The sequence below is a fragment of the Pectinophora gossypiella genome, chromosome 21 (genome assembly GCF_024362695.1).
Source record: "Pectinophora gossypiella chromosome 21, ilPecGoss1.1, whole genome shotgun sequence".
NCBI lineage: Eukaryota > Metazoa > Arthropoda > Insecta > Lepidoptera > Gelechiidae > Pectinophora > Pectinophora gossypiella.
The window spans coordinates 1,256,759-1,276,569 of record NC_065424.1 but is presented as its reverse complement, the minus strand read 5'-3'; the positions used below and the strand labels follow the sequence as shown (position 1 = coordinate 1,276,569).

The following is a 19,811-nucleotide window of genomic DNA, read 5'->3' as shown; positions in this document are numbered from 1 at the left end:
TCCCTACTAGGCGACATAATTATGTCAAGCTACTTGTGCCGCGACGTTGCCAGACTTCGCCCGACATCTAATCTCGCGACGTTGCCATATAGTTGGAGAGAAGTAACAATATACTGTCGACTAGCGGGGAAGCGGCTTTTTTGTTAGATAACTTACAAGTCATATTGGATAACTTACAAGTTACATTGGATAACTTACAAGTTATATTAGATAACTTACAAGTAACATTGGATAACTTACAAGTTACATTGGATAACTTACAAGTTATATTAGATAACTTACAAGTCATATTGGATAACTTACAAGTTACACTGGATAACTCACAAGTTATCTAACACAGACAGACAGAGGGGTGGACAGAGCTGTAGCTCTGTTTATGCAGAAAGAGTGAAATAAAATCCATGATTGCGTATTTATTATTTATTTTAATACATAACTACAGAGAATCATCACTGCGGCGAAGCGCCGCTGCACTCGCATCAGTTTTTGGTACACTTAACGCAAATAGTCGATAAAAAACTAAAACACTTATATCACCAGCTGTGACACACGTTGTGGACATCGCAGTGGGGAACAGTGTACTCCACCAACCTGTAGTGGAGCGGTTATCCTCCACGCTCCATTGTTTGGGGGGAGGCTGTCTTATGTCAGGATTATAACACAAAATTACTATGAATTTGTACGAAAAAGCGCACTGTGACGCAGTAGAAAAACGTGATAACATTACGGACTACGTTTTCTTGATTAAAATTCTTAACTAATTTAAATAGAAAAAAAGGTTTTCGTTAGTTTTAGAACCCAGTACACGACCCAATTGTAAGTTTAAGAGTTACCATCTCGTGATCGCTTTAAAATGAGCTTTTTTATATTATATTCAGTTTCAAGTTTTCTTATCAGTAAACTGTTACCCACTGCGATGACCGCAACCAAGCCTGTAGACAAGGAGGGTCTTCACCAATATGTTCCTTGAAAATCCCTCCAATATCAGTCGTAATCATAAAACAGTCGTTCTACAGGCAATAACTGTCTTTACACCCTACATGCCCACTCAGCATTTCAACAGCTACATTTCCCATCATACAAAAAAGTGTATAAGAAATTCAGCGGCTGAAATCCCAAATGACATCCGACTTAACCCCCGAAAGAGGCGATCCAAATTATACAAATAATAATATTAATTAAAAAGAGAAAAATCGACCAGCCGAATCAATTAAAACTAAATCAACGGGCAAACAAATTAGGCTTAAAATTAAAATCTATAATACAGACTCATGTTTTTAACCTACAAGTATTCGTGTCGGGAATATTACATAAAATGAGCCTTGCGGCAGTGGGGTTAAGACTTAAGATTGACATGATTTTTATTTTTAGATTGCTTCTTAAGATCCAAAAGCCTCGGTATTGATATCAATATTTCCCGAAGCTAATTTAAAAAAAAAAACAAACTGTGACGGTTACAAAGTAGCCCTAGGGTGCACCAGGCGCGACTAAGGCTGCGTTTCCATTGACGCGGAGCTGTGCGGAGATGTGCAGGAATCGACCAATCACCGTGAGGGAGAGAGTGACAGAGCGTCTTCGTTTTTCGCTCTCTCGAATGCTGTGATTGGTCAAATCCGCACATCTCCGCTCTTCTCAGCCCATCTCCGCGTCAGTGGAAACCCGGCCAAAGGCAATCTGCGGAAAGCATGTAAGTTGGCAAATCTTTTCACATTTCACAAAGAAATTCCAAGAATATAATATGTTGAAGATAGATTCACTGTGATTTCCTTTCGTCTGACCTCTGTTAAACATTACCAATTTATTGTACGCGCTTTAGTCTCGTAATCAAAATTCCATGTTCATTCATAAGTTAGTCACAATACCTCTAATAACATAGTCGATTTTTGAGCACAGTTAAATAAATAGGTTATAACTTTTCTTTTGATTTGATTTAGGATATCCCTAAACACTAAGCTTAGCAATTATCATGTCAATCTTATCGTGAAAGTCATCAATATCTAGGATCCAAGATACCTATAAGTTGGAAACCTGTAAAAATATTGATCTCTGTTTCAAGTATAGTCTACTGAACAGATTTTGAATGAACCAATTTATATTCTGTAGTGCTATGAATCCTAGATATTATTGATTATCAAAAGAAGACAATGGTGTCGATTCCTGCAGACACCAACTTTAATTCAGTTTGACAGTTCTAACACCATCTCCATCTCTGTCTCACACTCGTCGTAAGTGAAGGACGGGACTATTTATAGGGCTGTCAGACGAAAATAAAAGTTTTGTCCCCAGAATCAGTACCAATAATCAACAAAAAATATGACTTAATATTTTAATTTCATTGTCGATTTCTAAACTTATTTGAAACAATGAAATACAAAAAGTTTCATGATTTCTCCGAAACTTTAAACTAATAAGTTTGTCAAGATTCTATAAAATGATTAATTCCGGAGTTCTTACAATCTTTTACAGAACAAATGATTTTGGACATTGAGTTAATATATTTTCGCCCGTTTGACAAAAATACGTCGAAAAATTCATATTGAATGTCAGTACTTATAAAGTCAATTAGGATTTTGAACACTTCTCTTATAAATCCAATGACAATGGGTCACAAAGAAAATGTTTTTCTATTAAACTTTCTTGAGGGTCAGTTGAAATTACATCCCTTGGTTTACAAAGTCATAAATAGATGAATATACTTAATTCAAAAATTTTCATAATCCGAGTTACTAGTATCAAATTTTGGACAAAACAGTCCGTAGGGGCGACCTAGGTGATTGCGGTCGATCGACGTAGACAATCGCTTGTCTTATGCATCACACTGCGACAATTCAAACGATCGAAGTCTTTGATCGACAGCAATCTGGACGCACCTTAAAGACAATTTCAAAAAGGTATATATATGTCGCATTCGATTTTTAAAATCTCGTATAATTGTTCTTGTTACAGTCAATTTGTATATGTTTTGGGCGATCTCACCTGATGGATATAGTACTAGGAAATATCTACCCAATTTTTTTGCTTTTAATGATCGATATTTAATGTCTTTCAACGACATATAAACGTAACTAGCGACACGCTATGATCGCTGTTTTGCCATAAAGTACGGCAATTCGCTTCGTCAATATGGTTATAAATTAATACGAAACTTGATGAACACAATGAAGTACAGCTATTTGCTCCTGTAACATAGTTATTAATTAATACGAAACTCGATGAGCGGGATAAACGTCAAATCGGCCATCGTAGCGTGCCAATAGTTTAGACCTAATGAAGTGATTTGTTTTGTTTCTTCATATATTTACATAGCACATTGCTTTAGTTGGAAATCAGCAATGATAAGCGTATTTCATTGACTGGGACACATTAGCTCCTTGCTAAATATAGCGCAGTTAGGAAGCGCATTCCAGCAAGTTCAAGTCAAGGCCAGATAAGGGCTTATTACACCTACCTGACCGACAGGCTAGATGCGTCAAGGTCACGGGTGGTTACCATGGTTACTCAACTCGCTCGAGATCGTGGTTACCATGGCTACGACCCGCCGATTTGCTATTAGACTACACGATCTAATCAAGAACCGGGAGTCCTAACCCTGACGCATCTAGCCTGTCGGACAGGTAGGTGTAATCATGGTATAGGAAAACCAGATATGTTCAAAAGTGACAGCTAACATTTCAAGGTTAGCCGAGCTGACGTCATCCTGCCCTGCGTTGCCATTACGTAAAAATAAATTACCCACATCCAATGTTGTTATATTTACTGAGTTTTATTGATTTTTATATATGTGACAAGTAATAGTAATTAAATACATTAATCTGTAATTCACTTAATTTTCAATAATAAAATTTAAGTCCTTGGAATGTTGGAGATACCAATTTAATTCCCAACACAAGTACTATTGTTACTTACTGGGAAGTCTCGTCAACGAACTTTGTTATGTTTTTTTTATGAATAAACATTTTTTTTTTTAATTTCATGGTAACGCAGTGGTAACACTTACGTCATCAAAGGGCTAGCAATGGCGGCTTGTCATAGGATTGAGCATACCTGGTCTTCTTATAGCATGGGTGTAATAAACCCTATAGGCGGGAGCGAGCATTCTTATACTTCATTTTATATATGAAAATCCGGACATAAAAATGTGGATTCTCAAACTTCGTTTCGCCACTGTACTGCTTCTATGTGGCTTACTCTTAGTACTTCATGACTATAGCACAACTTGAAAGATCCATCCATTAAATTAAGTCCTTATAACAGACCAACACTATGCAATCTATTTGACAAATGGAATCTTTCTCTTGTGCTGTTTAGATTGCTTTATACTTTGTAATATTTTGAAATACAACAGACGCACATTACACCAAATACAGACATTACCGAATGTGGCTGCATGTTGTCTTCCGGTAGCTCTGTCCATAACGATTATGAGATTTGTGTTGTTACGTTAGGAAAACCCATGATGGCCCAGACTCCTAGACACATACCATACAAAACCCCAGAGATATCAGTTATTGTAATGAGTGCGAATGAGGCACATGTATCGGCTTACGACCCGACAGACTAAAGTGAAACCCAGCGGGGGGGTGAAGTAAGTATTGCTCGGCGATTTAGTGCGGGGCGGAGTTCAAAAGCTGTGAAACATGAGCTCACATCTATTAGGGTAGTCAGAGGTACAGTCATCGATTGATGAGTAACCATTTCACTGAGCTTTGTTAGACCAACGTGATAGGTGATGAACCGTATCGCCATCTGTAATGGAGGTCTGTAATGGCAAACACAGTTGCCTATTGAGCTATACTAGGAACTTCCTTTAAATATTTCAAAATATTACAATGTATTGCAATCAGTATCAATATATAGGAATGCATTTCAGCATGTCATAATTGAGTTTTTAGATTCAATTAATGATTTTGAGGATTTTCTTACAATCAAACCTCACATAAACACGATAAAAATTATTATACACAAATCATTTCTTATCGATAAAGCAATAGGCGAGTTCTTAATTAAATAAAACCAATTTTAAACGATACTGACCGTGAATATACGAATGCCAAAGATATTTTATTGGGATTTTGAGCAAATGCAAATAAATAACATGATTGATGCTCGTGTAATGGTTGCTAGGGGTTACCCATGGTTATAAAGACACATAGTGAGCGACAAATAGAAAATTAAAGAAATAATGGGATAGTAAATGAAACGAAAGCTATTTGAGAGTATTCAGTAAAAGAGAAATAAACAACAAATGCAATGTGATCTGACAACCTATAATCATTCCTTTCTTCTCTTACTATTATGCAGCTTAACATTATTGACCGAATCATAGTATCAAAATGACGAAGCATATAAAATAACTACTTGAACCGGACTTTACCGACGTGGCTGTATAGCTCAGTTCTTTGCCTAACCTTAAACTCAAAATTAAAACTCCATATTTAAAAAAAAACACAATAAACGATTTAATTAACAAAAGGCGGGTACAACTCACCTATTGCTCAACCGACAAGTATAACAATCCGTACACAACAGTCACTTCAGCACTATAGTTGGAACACACTGTCACTGTTGACATATGACGTCACTATGTCGCCGTATGACGTCACTAATTCGCCGCATGACGTCACTGTGTTGCCGTCTCGCTCACTCCTCGCTGATGCGCTTAGACGCTGGCTCGTCGTCAGGTAACTCTGTCTCTGGCGCTTGGTCCAACCCAGGGAGCTGGATTTGGGTGGCAGAAGCCTCTGATGGCTGTGGGTAGACAAACAGAGATTATTATTAGATTAACATGTTCTTCTATAGGCGATGTTTCGATCCCAAGGTGGAAATCTTTCTCAACTTAAATATTAAAATTATAATTATCATCTCCCTGGCGTTACCCCATTGTCACGGGGTCCGCTTATCTAACCTAAAGATTTGACAGGTCCGGTGTTTTACAGAAGCGACTGCCTGTCTGACCTTCCAACCCGCGAAGGGAAAACCAGCCCAATAACTCCGAAACATATTTCTCGGAAATGTGGGTTTCCTCACGATGTTAACTGATGTGAACTGTTATTTTTCTATCTATGAATAATATTACTAATAAAATAATAAAATGGTTGATGTAACATGATTTCTTATTATTTTATAACGATTTTGTATTTTTACCGATTTCAAAAAAGGAGGAGGTTCTCAATTCGACCGTATATTTTTTTTCTATATAGGTATACCAACAGTACGGTCACGAGTACTAATGTATATACTTTGATACCATATCACATTAACTTTTTTGACAAATTAAACCGTATATCTCGTTAAATGTCAAATATGATAGTGCGACAGGGTTCTAGAGTGGGTACATGATATTGCTCATGACTGTACACATATCGTACAGCTATAAAATCCAAATCTTAAATGTTGTAATTTACACAACAAATGAATAATGAAACATAGACAAACAATAACTCCTCGCCTTGTTTATGGAAGCGCGACGAGTCTATTAAAACGCGTGTGACAACGCTTTCGCGTGAACACTCTTGTACATTGTCATAATGTTAGAATTCGCCGCGTCTCCATAAACGCGGGGTATTTATACCTCATCGAATATAGCTTGATTACAAGGACAGCTATCGAAACAGTGCATTTTCACGGTATCGTCACCTTATAGTGAAAACCACGTGATTTTTGTCAATAAAACCTCGGAATAGATAAGCTAGTTTTAATATAGGTAAAAAATTATGGTCTCCTACTGAAGAAAATCACATCAGCGGGCCTAGCACCGTAAGCACGCGACTCTTTTGTCGCCGCGACAGCGATCGTCTGTCTCTTTCTGTGCAGTACTGTGAGAGAGTGACGTGTGACGTATGTCGTGGCGAGAAAGAGTCGCGCGCTTTCGGTGCTAAGCCCGCAGAATGTGATATCTCATTCACACTAAGATGTATTACATATTTTTCTCCTGCTGTCACCTAACCAAGGTATATTTTGAAATACAGACACAGACCGCCTTATAACAAGACTAAGCGAAGACTAAAGATAATACCAGGTTTAAAATACAGAATGTTAGTGACGTCATAACGAAAACTTTGAGAGATGATTCAGGCCACATTCTGAGTAATTATCAAGTGGAATGTTCCGTCGCAAAAGTAATAACTGACAATAATTAAAAAACACTACAATTTTAAATTTTCAGGAAATTCCACTTGATATCAACTCAGAATATCACCGATTGAGAAATTGGAACTGCGGAACGGAAGGCGATTGGGGCAACCACCGTTCTACACGCCCTATCTATGGAGTAATGGCGATTACTCCACCGACAAGAGCGCAGTTCTTAAATAAAGAGAGATCAACTCAGAATCATGGCCTGAATCATGCCCCTCAGTATTTGTTACGGTGTCACCAACACCCGGTATAGCTCGCACCACGAAAGAAGTGCACAGATTTTAATGGGACTATTTGAGAAGTCATAAAAATTTAAGATGCGGAATCTGCAATACCAGCGCAGCGGGGGGACTTCTTGCGTGGCGCGGACTTTTTGGTTTTATATTTAGTGTTCGTTTTGTAATAAAGCTGTAAGTGTTGATGTGAGCGTTACCTTAGCGTCAATGCTGCCGGAACGTCCAATGACAAGCTTGGAACAATACAAGTGCTCTTGTAGCTGACGTCACACAATGCTAGCTTGCGAGGATCGATTACATGAGCCATGCTATAAAAAAACCAGGTGTGCTCAATCCTATGACAAGCCGCCATTGCTAGCCCATTGATGACGTAAGTGTTACCATTCTATTAATATCTCCAACATTCCAAGGACGAAAATTTTATTATTGAAAATGAAGTGTTACTAATTACTTGTCACATATATAAAAATCATTAAAACTGTAAGTAAATCTTTTACTAAAAGTTCAAAATTGCATTGCAAAGTAAATATAAAAACATTGATTTTTTACGCAATGGCAACGCAGGGCAGGATTACGTCAGCTGGGCTAACCTTGAAATGTTAGCTGTCACTTTTGAGCATACCTGGTTTTCTTATACCATTCATAATAAGGCCTCCGTGGTGCAGTGGTTGAGCGCTAGGCTCACCCGGAGATCCCAGGTTCGAATCCCCGTGGGGAAATATCACAGAAAAAAATACTTGTGATCCCTAGTTTGGTTAGGATATTATAGGCTGATCACCTGATTGTCCGAAAGTAAGATGATCCGTGCTTCGGAAGGCACGTTAAGCCGTTGGTCCCGGTTACTACTGTTAGATAGAAAAGAATCGATCGACCTAGTATCCACTGCTTGGCTAAAATATCAATAAACTGCCAGGACACGACCATGACATTTTCAATAGAATCATTTTCTGATAGAAACTTAAAAGTGACACAACAAATATTGTCTAAGTTGGCTACTGTATGTTGCTTCTCGTGAAATCGATCCTCAAAACTTATCTAGTATTAGTGACACACACAAAGAATGAATTGATTTCATATCCCTTAAAACGTAACATGATTACAACCATAGTATAAGACCAGGTATGCTCAATGCTATGACAAGCCGCCATTGCTAGCCCTTGATGACGTAAGTGTTACCATTAAATTGGTATCTCCAACATTCCAAGGACGTAAATTTTATTATTGAAAATTAAATGAATCACTGACTAATTATAGTATTTTATGCAACAATTGTATAAGAAGGGTCAAAAAATGCGAGTGGCGTGAGTTGCGATGTGAGCCTTGGCGAACATCGCAATAAGAGACGCCACGAGCATTTTTTGACCTAGTTATACAACGTTGCATACAATACTTTTTCTACGACGACGTAATTTTAAACGAAACACAAAAATTTTCCAATTTATTTTCCAACGCGCGGGAAAATGGCGGCAAATGTATACTTTTTTTTTATAGTATATCTATGGCACCAAACAAAGTAAAGGTGCCAGTTTCCAGGTCAAAAAAAAAAACAACAACAATGCTTTTTTGGCGACATTATAGTACAGTTACACTTTGTAAACAATGCTTTTATAGGCCATAGAGCGTACACTTTTTCAAAGAGTTTAATTATGTATGTACTTATATTAGACTTTTTGGTTATTTAAATGCCAGATTAAAGTAGAGGAGTAGAAAAATTACTATTACTTGTCACATATATAAAAATCATCAAAATTGTACGTAAATCTTTTACTAGTTCAAAATTTCCTTGCAAGGTAATTTAAAAACATTGGACGTGGGTAATTTATTTTTACGAAATGGCAACGCAGGGTGGGTTGACGTCAGCTGGGCTAACCTTGGAATGTTAGCTGTCACTTTTGAGCATACCTAGTTTTCTTATATCATGATAACAACAGGACAGAGACAAAGCACATCGCTTAGAGCGAGAGATATGCCTCTTTCGCACTAACGGTATACAGCATAGTACGAAAGAGACGAAAGACATGTCAATAAGTTAGTCTCTTTTGCACAACGCCCTGTTGTCATACGCACCTTGCTAAAGCGCATAATTATAGCATAAATAGTTTTGATAACCGATGTTCATACATAAGTATTAGAAATTATATTAGCAGCGCAAAGTAAACGCGAAACTTTCGACCACAATCTCACCTGATGATAGTGAAAATGCGGCCTAAGTACACACTTACCTAGTAAGTGCTTTTCTTCAAAACTAGTGCTTATTCTCTCTAGTTTTCAGTTAGAGCGGAAAACATAGGATAACAACGTTTTGTATGTAGAAAATCGTCTCTTAAGGGGATGAATGAAAAAAAGCTTGTCGCGTGCGATAACCGGAGTCGTGTGCGGAAAGCAAGTTGTGTATAAATGTAGTAATTATATATAGTACTCACTTCACATTCGTTGGAGTTTTCGCTAGCCTGCTGCCGCGGCCGCTTCTTGGGGCGTTCCTTGGTGTCCACCTGGTCGTTCTGGCGTTTTGGCTGGAACTGGCATAAGGCATGCAAGTTAATAGTGCACGGAACCTACTCCACTCCAATCTCATCAGTCATCCCATGAACATGGCACTTGCAACAGTGTCGAAATATAGGGAGTCTCATATCCCTGATTTAAACGCGGTAAGAACCCGTTATTATCTGTTTTAATTATGATAATAGCAGATTATCACCACCACGTCTGGATGGCAGACGTGCTCGAGGAAGGGCACCTACGGGGCACCTACGAGGAGGTCTGACACCCTGAAGAAGACGGTGACAGCATGCAGAGAGCATATAACCGCACTGAGTGGAAAATCATAACCTGTGGTCGCGACCCTCAGCAGTGAGGGAACGACAAAGAGAGAGAAATGTATAAAAATAAGCCTAAACTGGCGGTATCTTTAGATTGCGTTGCTTTAGAAGCTCTTTGATTTTTTTACAGCTTTTAGGGACCGTAGAAATACTTTTCAACTTTTTCCGTTTAAAACTTGATGCCTACATGCGTTCCCGAGAAAAAATGTCTTGACAGACAGACGGTCGGACGGACAGACGTACAACAAAGTGATCCTATAAGGGATCGTTTTTCCTTTCGATGTTTGAAACCCTAAAAAAGGCGGTGTGTGTGCGTTAAGCTCACGATCTGGAGGTCCGGGTTCGATTCCCGTGAGACTGTCCTTTGTTTGGTAAGGACATTACAGGATTGACTTATCTGATTGTCCGGAAAATAACATGATTGAGGACACGTACAGGAAGGCACGTTAAGCCGTTGGTCGCGGCTATTAGTCGTAAAACACCACCATCAACCCGCAGTGGAGCAGCGGTACGCTCCATACCCCATACGATTGATTGAGGGGAGGCCTGTGCCCAGCAGTGAAACGTTTATGGTTATGTATGTTATGAACGCGCTCGGTCTGCGATTGTTGAAGTTAAGCAACTTTCGCAAAGGCCGGTCATAGGAGGAGGAAAAAAAAGTTTTCATCTCAAGCTCCTCCGTGCTTCGGAAGGCACGTTAAGCCGTTGGTCCTGGCTGCATTAGCAGTCGTTAATAACCATCAATCCGCACTGGGCCCGCGTGATGGTTTAAGGCCCGATCTCCCTATCCATCCATAGGGAAGGCCCGTGCCCCAGCAGTGGGGACGTTAATGGGCTGATGAGGATGATGATGATGTTATGAATGTGTGTGTGTGTGTGAGAGAGAGAGTGTGTGTGTATATACCTGTAGCGCGGGCGGCAGGAAGACGCGCGTGTTGACGAAGTACTCGGACTGCGGCGCGAAGTACATAGTGGGGATGCGCGTGTCGGACGGGAAGTCGCGCAGCTCGAACCGCGACGAGCGCGACCATATCACAGACATCGCCAGGTCGCATACCGCCCACATTTTCTAGAAAAAAAAAAAAACATAATTCAAATTAAAAAATAAGAGCATCAAAGAGTTAAATAAAGAGTTTTTGTTTGTTGTTGTTGTAAAAATATCTTTATTCATCTTTATTTTTCAATATAAACTTCTCATCCGCCTTTTTAGGTGCAGCTTTTCACCTGTATAGCCGGGGAAAAGCTGCAACGAAAACTTCACATAAGGAATACGTTACAAGCGTTAATTTCTTACCCTGCAGGGTAAAAAATCGAATATCAACTATCATGCAAGAAGATCCCTCCTTATCTAAAAATGCTAAAAATCTATTTATCAAAAAAATAATTTTGTATGCAGTATTTTACGAAAAGTAATGATCAAATTGCAGCCTATCAATAAAATACACATTGCCGGTAAAGTGGCTATGAAATTTGAGACGCAGTAGAGCTAACTAGACGTAACTACGATAGTAGTTATCTGTTTGCAGGAGTCAAAGAGAGTGGGGTTGCACCGGCGACAGCGGTTCTCGTACATAATGCGCGTTAGGGCCTTACCAAACTCTTTTGTTCTGTTCCGTGTGCGTCAGTCTCGGACTATAATATAATAAACCATAATATAAAATTTTATTTAATTCACGAAACATGTCTCATATTTATGTGTTAGTAAACTTATTCTAGATGTTAGTAGCCTTATCTAATATTACATGCAAGTCACAGCATCTACGCAGATACGGGCAGTCGAGTCGCGCACCTATCATCGAGAGGGCGGGGTTGCCGCTGCGCCGCACCCTGCGCACCAGAGACGTGCATCGCTTCCTCATAGTCGTATAAAAGCAGTCGACGCGAGCTTCAGCGAACATGCCCGAGGCGCTAAAGAAGCGAGGCAGCCGCAATAACACCCTAAAAGCGTTGTTGAACTGGACGCGGATAGCGCTATAGCTTGCGATAGTGTGCTAAAAAATAAACCCAAATACTAACATAGTTAACAGCGTCATCTGTCTCATTGAGCGCGTCCTTGTGATTCTTCATGCGCTCCACTAATGTCTTGTAGAACCCGTAGCAGTACAGGTCGTTGCGCGTGATCAGTGGCTCCAGGATGAACCACAGGCATTGCTTTATCACCTGCAAGGGGAGATAGACCGTGTTAGTTTGACAAGTATTCAGGCAGTTGAGAGCGCATACGTGAAAAGTATCGAGAAAGCAAAAACATTGTAAGCTGATTTTATTATGAACGAAAAACTGACATTTTTAAAACAACAGAACGTACAAATATGACAAAATATTTAAAAAAAAAACAAAACTCAGGACGACCAAGCAGGCCGTCGTTAACACGGGGTGTTAGTGAAACTTTGGGGGATGATTCAGAGCATGATTCTGAGTTGTTAATGTTGATATCAAGCGGAATTTCATTGCGGAAAGTTGGTGAAAATTTAAGGGTTTTTTTTTTAATTATTTTCAGTCCCATATTGTGCTTTAGGCAGCATAGCACCCCAAATTTAAAATAAAAAAATGTTATGTAATGAGAGGCTGCCAGCTTGTTGGGCACCTTACCTCGATGTGACGCATTTTATGAGATTTTATTTATAAATTATGTGTTTGTAATGTTTTTAATTATTGAGTGATTAAAAAATCATCATCTCCCTGCGTTATCCCGTTTTTCACAGGGTCCGCTTATCCTTTTTTTTTTTCTTTTTTTTTTTATTCTGAATACGTAATTCATTTATCTATTCAAAATATAGGCATTTACAGGCGCAAAAATATCTTTCGGTTATTATAAGTCATCAAAACATTACGTAAATGCACGATGCGTTAAAATTGTCTATGAAAATGAAATGAAAAATGTTTTTATTACCAGAAAACAATACAAATTGGCACATAAAATAGGATGAGTACTTATATTAAAAATATATCCAAATGAACAGAGGTTCCCAAACTAGGCGGAGCCTGTATCTTGGGAAACCGTAAAAAAATGGGTACATGTGATATTGGCGCATAGTTTGCCAAAGGAAACTTAAAATTAAACTTACATCTAAGTATTAGAGCGAAGGGTGTGTGTTAAGTAGCAATATGAATCTAACCTGAAGATTTGACAGGTCCGGTTTTTTACAGAAGCGACTGCCTGTCTGCCTGATTTTTTTATTCACAAATTCCCGAGAAATGCATTTTTGGAGGAATGTGACTGTGTGCTGTGTGCATGGTTGGAAGGTTAGACAGGCAGGCGCTCCTGTAAAAAAACCGGACCTGGAAAGTCTTCAGGTTAGGTAGGCAGACCCTGAAAAAACGGGATGATGAACCAAAGACGAAAAAAGAAACAAAAAAAACATTGACAAACACATTGTTATTGAAATTATTTTACCACCTTTTTTATTTTATGTGTTCTCGCAAATAATTTGATTTGAAAGAAAAGAAAAAAGGAAGTTAAGTGATGTTACCTTGAGCTGGTTGACGTCGTCGTAGCTGGTGAACTCGGGGTCGTGGGTCAGCACGGGCACCGCGAACACCAGCATGTAGTCCGGTAGGATGTGCGGCAGCTGCGCCACGGCGCGGTCCACTGGAATCATACCATCACAATTTGGCGTGGATCTTAAATTAATGATCATTATGTCAGAGTGGTTAAAAAGGCCACATGGAAGCAATTTATCTAAAGAAGCAATATTGCTTTTTTAGATGAATTGCTTTAATATGGCCTTTTTAACCCCCAGAAGTTATGAGCCGTGGTAGCCCAGTTGGTAGAACGCTTGCCTCTCACTTTGAGGTCGCAGGTTTGAATACAAACCAATGATTGTCGAATTTATTTTCGAATTCATGTTTGGATCATAAGTGATTATCACGTGCTCAGCGGTGAAAGAAAACATCTTGAGGCAACCCACATTCCCGAGAACAGTATTTTCGGACGTACGTGACCTAACCTGTATTGGACTGGTTTTCCCTTCGCGTGTTGGAAGGTCAGAGGCAGTCGCTTCTGTAAAAAATCGGACCTGTCAAATCTTCAGGTTCGTTAAAGCGGACCCCGTGAAAAATGGGATAATGCTAGGGAGATGACGATAAAAGTCAGAAGTTACACCATTCCGCAGTACGCTCCAAATCCCCACCAATTAATTCGTGGCTATGTAAACTAACGTATCTGCAATAGGCTAGTTTCCAACTAGTCAAATCAGTTACTTCTTACTAAACGAAAAAGCACGAAATTACTATGGAATTTGTATGTGAGGAGCTCGGTGGCGCAGCGGTAAACGCGCTCGGTCTGCGATTGTTGAAGTTAAGCAACTTTCGCAAAGGCCGGTCACAGGATGGATGACCACAAAAAAAAAGTTTTCATCTCGAGCTCCTCCGTGCTTCGGAAGGCACGTTAAGCCGTTGGTCCCGGCTGCATTAGCAGTCGTTAATAACCACCAATCCGCACTGGGCCCGCGTGGTGGTTTAAGGCCCGATCTCCCTATCCATCCATAGGGAAGGCCCGTGCCCCAGCAGTGAGGACTTTAATGGGCTGGTGATGATGATTGTATGTAAAACACACTAATACTTTTTTTATCTTTTTTTGTAGGTACCTTTAGTGCCGACGGTGATGTTCCGTATGTACTCGCGGCGGCGCACCACGTCGGCCACCATGTACTGGCGCACCAGGCTGCGGATGCGGCGCTCGGGCTCGCGGCCCGCCAGCGCGTACATGCCCATGAAGTCCAGGGGCAGGCACTTGTTCGGGATGCCCTGGAGAGGTCACATGTTACATTTTAATATCTTTATTTTGTACCATTAACCTCTTGCAGCCGAGATTTCCAGACACAATGGTGCTAATTCCTGTAAATACCATCTAATTTTATTTTAGGTTATATCTGTCATTTTCTTATCCGCCGAAAAGGAAAGGGACGGGTAATCGACAAGCATAAAATTTATGGAACACACGTCAATTTTAAGCACAAATCTAAAACAACCGTCTAAAAATTCGCCCGGGTTATTCATTTATTTACTCATTCTTCCTAAAATTAAGAGCTGTCAATCATCCGTCCCTTTCCTTTTCGGCGGATAAGAAAATGACAGGTATAACTTAAAGTAAAATTAAGAGATGTCTGCAGGAATCGGGGCCAATACTTAAACAATGGGATTTGTATTTTGAAAGAACATTCGGTCTTACGACTTTAAAGCCTTAAATATATGACAATATTTGTTTACATTTATAAGTATGAAGTTACAGGCTGTGATATAATTATTATGAGTCAACTGTTATCCCTAAAAGTTTTAAAAATTGTTTAAACAAATTCAAGAGCCACGCTCTTGTCGGTGCAGCATTCTCCATTAAACATTTTTAGGGAAAAATTAGTAGTTAGTTTCCAGCTTCCACCCAGCAGTACTGTTTGACGCGAGTGGGATGGAAAGAAAGAAAGAAAGAAAGAAAGAACAAGAAAACAAAAAACCCGAAGCCCAAGAAGCCCTGAGTAGTCTATTTCAAAGCCGTACTATGGCTCCTGTATTTCGCTTCTGAATAATACTGACAGTTACTGCAGCTCTGTCTAGTTCCTTAAAAAAATTTGGTTGAAAAATCGATTTTTTTTTGTAAGACTGAAAATTTTCTTGTGTCTGTAAATCTCAAGCTTATCAAGTCAATTAGAATGTTTCGATTAGTGCCGATTACGACTGACGGCAACTTAATTTTAAATCAGTTTGTCACTTACAAAACTATCTGCCTCTTTTTTGCACTTATCTTTATGATTGATTGATTGATTGATTGATTGAGAAGGGTAGCATTATTTAAGAACTGTCAAAATAAATTAAAATTAAGTTGGTGTCTGCTAGGATCAGCATCTTTCTGGCGCGTATTGTAAGTGAAGGACGGGAAAAAATTGGGAGCTGGCAACATTGTACTACGATAAGTATTGTAAACCCAAATATACAAATAATTAATTACCTTTGACAGTCCTTTGTGTAGTTTCGCTGCGAAAGCTTCTCTAACTTCCGGCACTTCGTCCTGAAATTAAAAATATATTATCTCGACAAATTGTACAATTTTAAACACTAAAACACGTTTGTTCATTTCATTTCATTTGAAGACATAATGGCCACAAATATGGCTATGTAATATTGTATGGCTTATTCCGTACAATAAATTTTATACACGTCCCACTACTAAGCACACCACACTTATGGCTGTCTCCTGGAAGTATTTGGCCAAGTAACCACTCTATTGAGCAGTTCTCAAGCCCGGCTTGGCTTATCGCACAAGCAGTGAGCCGTATCGCCGCCTATAATGGTCGAGCCTACCGAGTAATATAATTTTCCAAATTCAAATTAACATTTATATGCTTCTTTTTTAAAATTTTAAATTTGAATTTCGAACATTAACGTGTTCTGTTGAGCCAAAATTCAGAAATGTTCCAATTTTTTTTGACGAGAAGTTTATTAGCTTGGGCAATAGAAATTAGAAATCAGAATCATTTATTCAACGTAATTATCATGGATAAAGTTGTTGAAGGTCAACGTAACATTTTTGAATTTACGTCATTTCGCAAGGTGTTATGGCTGAGGAGAAGAAATGACAAGAAACTGCAACAGCAACACATCTTTTAAAAACCAATGAGGGTATACATTACAATTTATTTAATAACTAGAGGAACACATTCAATACCAGACATTTTTATCATTTAGGTAGTCATTAATCTTATAATAAGCTTTTTACATAAAGTATTATAATTATAATATAATGGTAACTCACAATCATGAGGTGCGACAGGTTGTAGAACTGTTCCGCTGTGAACTGGTCGCCGACGCCCTTCTGCTCGCAGATCTTGAGCATGGCGGCGCCCGCGGCCAGTCGTAGGTGTGCCATCTCCGCGCTGGACAGCTGGTTTTGCTGGAGCAATACACACGTCATTTCTTGGGTTAACTCCACCACCCACCAGTTTGACGTCTTTAATAATAATAATAACAATAAGTTTATTTCGGACTTATAAAAAAAACATCCATTTTTGTTAGTAACATTACAAACTTAAATCTAGTATTAGTAACAAAGAAGTAATCGAGGCCGGTTGGACCCCCGATGGCGGCAGACTGTATTCATTTGACTGCGTGCAGTCGTGTCCATCGGGCCAGCAACCGTGAGTCCCACCGGTCCGCCAGCGCGCGCAGGTTGGTGTTGGAGCTTTCGCGCGTGCGGCGCAGCATGGAGGCGCAGCGCTTACGCATGACAGCGGCAAACCCATCCGTGCGCGCGTCGTGTGTCTTTGACTTAGACGGATTTTTTACAAACTTATGTACTCTTTATGAGATTGAATTTATGTTTGGATAGAAAGGCAACTCTCCGCCCTACACCAATTTGTAACGGGCGCGGACCTAGATTTACCTCACCCCCTGGGTCATGCGCAGGGACTGTCTGTCCTCCTGCAGTCACTCCTACAGCTGCACTGTCCTCACCTGTAGCAGGTCCCCCTTGTGCACGATGAACGCGTTGAGCATCCTGAAAGTCTTCTGAGCTGAGAGTTCGTCCTTCTTGAGGCCGAGCAGCCAGCGCGCCATGCATTTAAGTCCTTCCAACTTGCAGCGCGTCTCTTCCGGGAGTTCCTCCTCGCTGCACCACTGGCCTGTCGGGGCGTTGGGCCCGCCGCCGCCCTCGCGGACTAGGAGTTCTTTTACTATCTGTAGAGGGAAAATGGTGTTTGTATTGGGCTGGTTTTCCTTCGCGGGTTAGAAGGCCAGACAGGCAGTCGCTTCTGTAAACAACCGGACCTGTCAAATCTTCAGGTTAGGTAAGCGGACCCTGTGAGAAACGGGATAATGCTAGGGAGATGATTATGAGGGAGGAAAATGGTTTGGGTTTTTAAAAGGGTTTTAGAAAGAGTGGAATTGCTTAAACACTTGTGTGGATTATTTTTCGAAAATCCTTTTTTACTTGTTTACAATCGATATAAATCTACTTTTATTGGTTGTATGATCTACCGAACAGAGTGAGATCTATGACCGATCTTATCAACCCTGGTGTCAGGGTAATGAGCCGCCAATGACTCCTAACACGGCTCAAGTAACGAACGTACAGATGTAAAGAAAAGTATTAAAAAAAAATAAGAAAACAAAACTCATTGTGTTTTAGTGGGTAAACTATATTGGTTCAGATCAAACGAAATGGAAGGAGTACAGTACATCCCTTCCCACGAAGAAAACAATTTAAAAAAGTGTATGTAATAGTAAAAAACTGTGTAGTGTGCGTGTGTGAAAGCGATTGTCTGTTTTGTGTGTAGTCAACCTAACTGTGCGTGCATGTTTGCGAGCGCACGTGCGTGCGTGTGTGTGCGTGCGTTTGTGTGCGTGCGTTTGTGTGCGTGCGTGTGCGTGCGTGCCTGTATGCGTGCGTGTGTGTGAAAGTGTTTGTCTCTATTGTGTGTAATCAACGTGTCTTTATGACATTGTTTCTGTGTACAAGAAACTGTAAAATAAATAAACTGTTGAAACGTAACCACTGTATAGCACTGACCTTCCTGGAGACAATGTTCTTGATGTGCACGGGGAAGTTGTCGGGTAGGTTGTGCGCGATGTGTCCGAGCGTCACGATGGCCGTGCGGTAGTGCTCCGAGTGCGGGGTGAGGGTCGCCTTCAACGTCTCCAGGATCTCAGTGAAGATCGCGCCGCGCTGTGTCGGCACGTTCACGAACAAACATCTGAGGAAATGCGAATAATCATTAGCGTTCCAAACCAAAATGGCAAAAAGGAACTCTTATGGAAAGTGTAAGCCCGTCCGATCAAAAAGCGCACGCACCAACTCGCTTTTTCCGTCCCTATATCCCTATACATTGTTTTAAGTTTACGCTTCAATCTCATCAGTCATACCGTGATCATGGCACTTGCAACAGTGTCGAAATATCGGGAGTCTCATATCCCCATTTAAACGCGGTAAGAACCCGTTATTATGTGCTTTAATTATATCCCTATGTACGCTTAAATCTTTAAAATTACGCAACGGATTTTGATGCGGCTTTTTTTTAATAGAGTGGAGAAATACTCAGCATTGCACCCGAGCGAAGCCGGGACGGGTCGCTAGTAAATAAATAAAAGCTTCTTGTGTTCATACCCTTTTTGCGCTCAAAATGACAAAATAATCTTTTACCTGACAGCGTTCTTTGCTTGTTTCGGCGTGCCTACTTCAGCGTACGCCTTGCACAGAGTAATCAGTTTCGGGAACAGAGCGGGACACGCTTCACCTGCAAAATAATATAGTTATGTTAAACACTACAGAGACTACCTATACATGTAAACCAGGGATGACCGTGGGTCTAAGTATTTGACAGCCAAGCAAAATTGAATCCAATACTTAAATATTGTCTTATGAGATGATAAGTGGAATACCCCTTTAAGTAAGGCAAACTTGCTGGTCCCTTGAAATGTCAGTTATCTAGGTTCACTGTATATCAATTACTCACTTCTTATCGTGTGGGTTGTGAGGTGGGTTACCAACCTCATCAACACTGGTGTCAAGGTCATTACAGAGCCGCCAAAGGCATGTAACGACTACATATTTACATCAGTAAGCAGTAACCGGGACCAGCGGCTTAACGTGCCTTCCGAAGCACGGATCATCTTACCTTCGGAAAATCAAGTG

General features: G+C 40.0%; 1 protein-coding gene across 1 annotated transcript in view; it reads right to left on the bottom strand.

The window, feature by feature from the left end:
- Positions 1-405: 405 nt before the first annotated feature.
- LOC126376472 (sister chromatid cohesion protein PDS5 homolog B-B) overlaps positions 406-19,811 on the bottom strand; it is a 34,052-nt gene continuing 14,646 nt past the window's right edge. Inside the window, exons 10-20 of the mRNA XM_050023860.1 lie at positions 19,320-19,413; positions 18,690-18,873; positions 17,636-17,857; positions 16,938-17,075; positions 16,134-16,193; positions 14,779-14,938; positions 13,663-13,781; positions 12,209-12,352; positions 11,097-11,261; positions 9,797-9,892; positions 406-5,748 (exon numbers count right to left, since the gene is read on the bottom strand). Coding sequence (XP_049879817.1) covers positions 5,641-5,748; positions 9,797-9,892; positions 11,097-11,261; positions 12,209-12,352; positions 13,663-13,781; positions 14,779-14,938; positions 16,134-16,193; positions 16,938-17,075; positions 17,636-17,857; positions 18,690-18,873; positions 19,320-19,413 — 1,490 coding nt within the window. The 3' untranslated portion in view covers positions 406-5,640. The remainder of the gene's footprint in view (positions 5,749-9,796; positions 9,893-11,096; positions 11,262-12,208; positions 12,353-13,662; positions 13,782-14,778; positions 14,939-16,133; positions 16,194-16,937; positions 17,076-17,635; positions 17,858-18,689; positions 18,874-19,319; positions 19,414-19,811) is intronic.